This window comes from Tupaia chinensis, unplaced genomic scaffold, assembly GCF_000334495.1.
Source record: "Tupaia chinensis unplaced genomic scaffold, TupChi_1.0 Scaffold000037_21, whole genome shotgun sequence".
NCBI lineage: Eukaryota > Metazoa > Chordata > Mammalia > Scandentia > Tupaiidae > Tupaia > Tupaia belangeri.
Genome location: NW_006159480.1, coordinates 147,529 through 153,318, shown reverse-complemented (window position 1 = coordinate 153,318; position 5,790 = coordinate 147,529). Strand labels below are relative to the sequence as shown.

At 35.7% G+C, this 5,790-nt stretch overlaps 1 protein-coding gene across 1 annotated transcript in view; it reads left to right on the top strand.

Annotated features, from left to right (window-relative positions):
* The window catches only part of LOC102488155 (olfactory receptor 4F15), a 6,440-nt gene extending 4,088 nt beyond the window's left edge, over positions 1 to 2,352 (top strand). Inside the window, exon 2 of the mRNA XM_014588423.1 lies at positions 2,346 to 2,352. Within this exon, the coding sequence (XP_014443909.1) occupies positions 2,346 to 2,352 (7 nt within the window). The remainder of the gene's footprint in view (positions 1 to 2,345) is intronic.
* Positions 2,353 to 5,790: the final 3,438 nt, after the last annotated feature.

The window sequence follows — 5,790 nt, the reverse complement described above, 5'->3', positions numbered from 1 at the left end:
TGCCCGGCGTGAGTTTTAAGCCACCAGGTCCGGGATGAGAACCGTGGTCGACTATGTGGGAGTCCAGTGACATAACCATTACGCTAACTGCTGGTTCATTATCTGTAGGTTTTTCATAGATGGCTTTTATTGTGTTGAGAAATGACCTTTCTATACCAATCTTACTGAGGGTCTTAATCATGGAAGGATGTTGTAGTTTATCAAATGCTTACTCTGCATCAATTGAAATGATCATATGGTTTTTATCTTCCTTTCTGTTAATATGGTGTATTATATTTATGATCTTGCATATGTTGAATCACCATTCCATCCCTGGAATAAAGCCTACCTGGTTGTGATGAATAAGATTTGTTATATGTTGTTGGATACAATTTGCAAGTATGTTGTTGAGAATTTTTGCATCTATATTCATCAATGATATTGGTCTGTAGTTTTCCTTTTTTTGTCATGTTCTTATCTGTTTTGGGAAGGAGGACCCAAGATCCCGAGAGGAGAATGGAGGAGAAGGGATTGCGGCGTGACCATCCCCCCTGGGGGGTGATTTCTCACTTTCTGTCTCTATGTCTCTGTCTGTCTGTCTGGCGAGTGCACACACCCTATAGCGAAAACCTCTCAAAAAAAAAAAAAAAAAGAAATAATTTGAGTAGGATAGGGGTTAACTCTTCCTTAAAAGTTTTGTAGAATTCAGAAGTGAAGCCATCAGGACCTGGGCTTTTCTTTTTGGGGAGTTTATTCATGACTGATTCAATCTCCTGGCTTGTTATGGGTCTATTCAGGTTTTCTATGTCCTCCTGATTCAGTCTTGGTAGGTCATATACATCCAGAAGTTTGTCCATCTCCTCCATGTTCTCATGTTTGTTGGCATACAGTCACTCATAGTATCCTCTAATGATATTTTGTATTTCTATTATGTCTGTTGTAATGTTGCTTGTTTCTTCACCTATTTGATTTATGTGGTTTCTTTCTTCTTCTTTATCAGTCTCCTTTTCTCCATTTCTCTCTGTCTCTCTGTGTCTTCCTGTGACTTTTAATTTTTCTCAATTTTTTTAAAAGGCAAAGTATTCTCTGAGCTCTCAAGCCCCTTCTTTATTGTGCTAATTACTGCCTTTCCCCATTTCATTTAGAAAAGGCACAAACCCAGGCTGAGATGGACACCAACACTGAGCTGTGGAATATGTGCTGTGTGGTTTTCATTTTTTGTTTTTTTAAAATTAAAATATAATTTTTTATTATCTTTTTTCTTTCTCCCTTTTTCTTTCATTTTTTCTTTCTTTCTCTCTAATTCCTTTTCTTTTTTATTTATCTTTATTCATTGGTTGCTTGGCCTCTGCTCACTAAGTATCTAGACAGGTTCAAGTGAACAGGATCTAAACATCTAAATACAATTAAGTCAGAATATTCCTCTATTCCTACTGAATCTGATGCACAAAGAGTGAAAACAGAACAGAAGAGAGATTGCAGATCACCTCCTTCTGCACTCCTCTGAATGCTCAGATTGAATTTAAAGAATTAGGAAAAAATGCAATGCACTATCCATCAGAAGACTAGAAATCACCACAGGGTCACAAGAAATATGGCAAAGCAGGAAAATACTTCTCCTTCAAGGGAAAATAATAACTCCTCTTCATCCTCAGACAGTATAATGAAATTCATGGAAATGTCTGATAAAGAATTTAGAATATTCATAGTTAGAATTTAGAATATTCAAAGCTAACAGATGAAAGAGAAGAGAGACAATGAACTGCAGAAGAGGCAAGAGAAAGGAGCTGATGAGTTCCAGGAGTTGAGAAAATTCTTGCAAGATCTAAAAGAGAAAATACACACTATAAAAAAGAATCAAATGAACCTGTTAGAGATAAAGGCTATACTACAGGAAGTCAAACTCTCCTTTGAAAGTCTTAAAAGCAGACTAGATCATACAGAAAATTGAATCTCAGACGTAGAAGATAGAATTACTGGCCTAGAAAAATCCACCTTGAAGACTGAGAAAATTGACCCAAAAAATGAGAATAATATACAATAAATACTAGATACCATCAAACGTCCAAACATCCAGATAATTGGTATCCTAGCAGGTGAAGAGACTCATAATGGCAAAAACATTCTTGGATAAACAAAACCTGAAAGAATTTACTAACACCAGACCAGATATCCAAGAAGTTCTGAAGGGAGTGCTATATCAGGAAAATTAAATACAGACACACTTTCACTGGACATCACTACAGCATACAAAATGCCATTTTCCAGCCAGAAGCTAAAACTGCTTTTCTTGAAATTAAAAAAAAAAATTAAAAAATACCTATTTAATGACCATGGTATGCTATATAGCATCAACTAGGTGCTACCTTATAGTATATTCATTCTACTCAGAGTTTCATGCCTGAAGTCAGACATGTATTCACAGATAGGTATATAGCAGCTGAACTTTCTATTGAAAATAGTTAGATTTTTTTTTTTTTTGAGAGGTTTTTTACTTCGACTACTGGGCACAAAAAATATTCTTTATGTGCTTTATAGTCTCTATTCTACGTAATGGTTTACAATGATTAGCATCTTTTTAAATGTGCAGATCATGTCTCAGTTAAAGTGTCAAAGAGAACATTCCTCTGCAAATCTCCAGAGCTTTCTTTTGTGGGACTTGTTGCACATTCTAGCTGCTTTGATCTCTTCAGTTCTTTAGGCTTTATTTGGTTTCTCATTATTGCATGGCCTGAAAATTGCCTGTATAGGCAGTACACTGGTACAATCACAGGTCTGGTGCTATTTGTTTTCCATCTCTCAAGGATCACACCCTATATTGACAATTAAATATCTGATACCAGTGATGAGTTCAAATATCTTGTCTGGTGAGAGGGTCAAAACAGAGTTCTGCTACTCCATCATGTCTCGAAGCAAAAGTTCCACCCTCAGTGTAATTTTTATTGACATTTTCTTAATATAAGTAATTTGAATATTTTTCAATATGTTTAAAAGTAACTTATGTTTCTTTTTCAAAATTATGGATTTTTTCCTTTTAGATTTTTTGTCACTATTTTTAGACAAATTTCATATATTATATATATGTACATATATACATAAACTTTTGTCATTTTTATAAGTAGCAAATATTTTCCCGATATTTCTTTTATAAATAATTATTTGTTTTAATTTTATTTATTATTATTATTTTTTAATTTGACCAGAGAGAGACAGAGAAAGACAGAGGGAAAGTGAGAAACAATCTATCAGATCTGGGACTTGAATCATAGTTGGCCATGTGGGAGTCCAGGACTCCAACCACCACACCACCTGCTGGCCCCTCCCCAATATTTCTTCATGGTATTTTTAGATGCAATGCTTTTATTTAAAAAAATTTTTTTAGGTGTTTTGTCCTGTTTTGTTATTTATTTGAGAGGTTTTTGGCTTAGGTCATGTGTGCTTGCCAGAAGGAGAAAGCGACAGAAACATTGAGAGGCAAGGTGAGAAAGCACCTCACAGTGAGGATGGCCATACCACAATCCTTTCTCCTCCATACTCCTCTTGGGGTCTTGGGCACAGCACATACATGTACCTGGTGGGATTTTGAATCTACTGGGTCTAGGACTCAAACAGTGATCAGACATGTGGTAGTCCAGTGACTTAACTGCTATATCATCTGCTGGTCCCAGGTGTCTTATTATTTTATCTCGTTTAGCTATCTTTCTGCACGCCTGGATTTTGAGCTACAGTTAAAAATGTTTTCTATACTTACAGGTTATAGGAGAATTGTTTGTGTTCCTTCTTATTTTCTTCTTCCTTTTCCTTTTTTTTTTTTTTTTTGTGGGGATAAAGAGAAAAAGAGAGACACAGCTATCTCCTGTAAAATCCCCATTGCCATGATCCACTCCCAGCTTCAGTCATCCCAGATCACTGTCATTTGTGCATGCATTTCACATGTACAGGAAGAGCTTGGGAGGTGAATTAGGACTCTCTAATATGGGTTCAGCTTTGCAAAGTGTTGTATCACTACTGTACTATAGTAACTGGCCTGACATTATTAAATCTAAATTTTCTTAGACTGTGATTATGATGCTGGATATTGGGGTGTATGGGTCCAATATCCAATGCATGAACAGCAGCAAACCTGGTTCTTTGTCTCATGCTCATAAAGAATTAGAGACATGGACATGAGAAGAAATAGCCAAGTAGTGTTTATTAAAGAAAGGAAGGAAGAACAGAACTCCCAAGCAGGGAGGGGTTTTGGAAAATGGTTTGCTGAAGAAGAACTAAAGGGAGAGCTTATTTAAAATCTTGGTCAGAGGGACTTTATTTGGGCTTGTTCTCAGCAAGGGCTTGTGCATGTGTTCTCTCGTGGTGGTGGTAACATGCTGGATGGGTCTGGTTATTCATCTCCTAATTTTGGAGTGGGTACACAAGTCATGAGACTCTTTGTCTGAAAGATTTGGACCATAAAAGACCATTATCTTTTTTGACCTAAAGGTCAATCATTAAGTCACTGCTGCAAGCTGTTTCTTGTGAGTAAACAGTTCAGTGAGAGCTGATATGTTGCTGAGCTGTTATGCCTCCATCTTAAAACTTAGCCATTTTGTGATTCCATTTTGGACCTATACTCTAATTATATTTTTAGGGTCCTTGTCTTCTACCTCAATTAGAGAATGTTGTATTTCCATTTTCCAGAATTATTATGAATTAATATTAGAAAACCTCAAAATGTTTGTAGACATATGGAATTCAATTTTGAGTTATTTTGGCTCAAAAATTTTGAAATTCATGAACAATTTTTTCATACTATATTTTTTTCCCTGAACTCTTTGAAGACCCTGCATATATGGTCACGTATCTAGTCTTTTTTGTGTACTTAAAGAGAAGTGCTTTGTGGGCTCTAGTCTACCTAATGGTTTCCAGTGGTTAGCTGGACAAATAGTCCCTGTTTTAGACTTGAGAGTAAGATGTTACCTAAGTCTACCTTATTTATATACTATATACCTTTTATGTTTTTACAGTTTTAAAAAAATCTCTCTCCCTATTTTGTGACTCATTTATGGCTTCCTCTGTTGGCTTGCTAGGATTCTGGGTGACAATTCCCTTGGATAAATGAACTCGTATTGGTGATCCCAAGTCTCTATAGTATTTGTTTTGTTCGTAATCCCCCATGTGCCAATTAACCATATCTTCTACAATAATAGCAACGTTATATCTCTCTGTGTATGAAGTAATGCTAATTTTAGCCAGGTTAAATGTGATAAAGTCCTTGGAAACTGTCGATACCTTTGGTCTTAAAATGACTAAATGGGTGACAAGTATAGAAATAGCTCAGGGATATTGTACAATGTTGAAATACCCTAGAGTCAGTATTAAATAGATGTTTCTGGTAAGAGTATGATTGTATAGAAATCAATGAAATGTTGTCTTGCACAAGGAAATAGTTTCATCAAGGTTAATGAGTAAAAATCCAATACAAATAAGAAGGAAAAGAACATGAAATCAGAAACTGAAATTATTTTTCTTATCTTTGCTCCATTTTTATCTAAGATTAATATCCAAAACGGAATTGAAATGATTAGGAGGTGGTCTTGTAAGTGGAAACAGGTTCTGCCTTGCTTTAGTTCTGGGCTCTACATCATTTATTGCCATGGAGACTGTAAACCTTTGCTTTCTACATTCATTAGAGAGCAGTGTGAACAGAGTTTCTTCTTGAGAAGCTAAAGTGTTTCATGTGGATCAAGAGGATGGCAGTCTGCAAACTCATCCTGGTTGTTCTGAGCTGCAGGTATACAAATTTGCTTTCTCCTACTAAGTTTATTTAAAAAG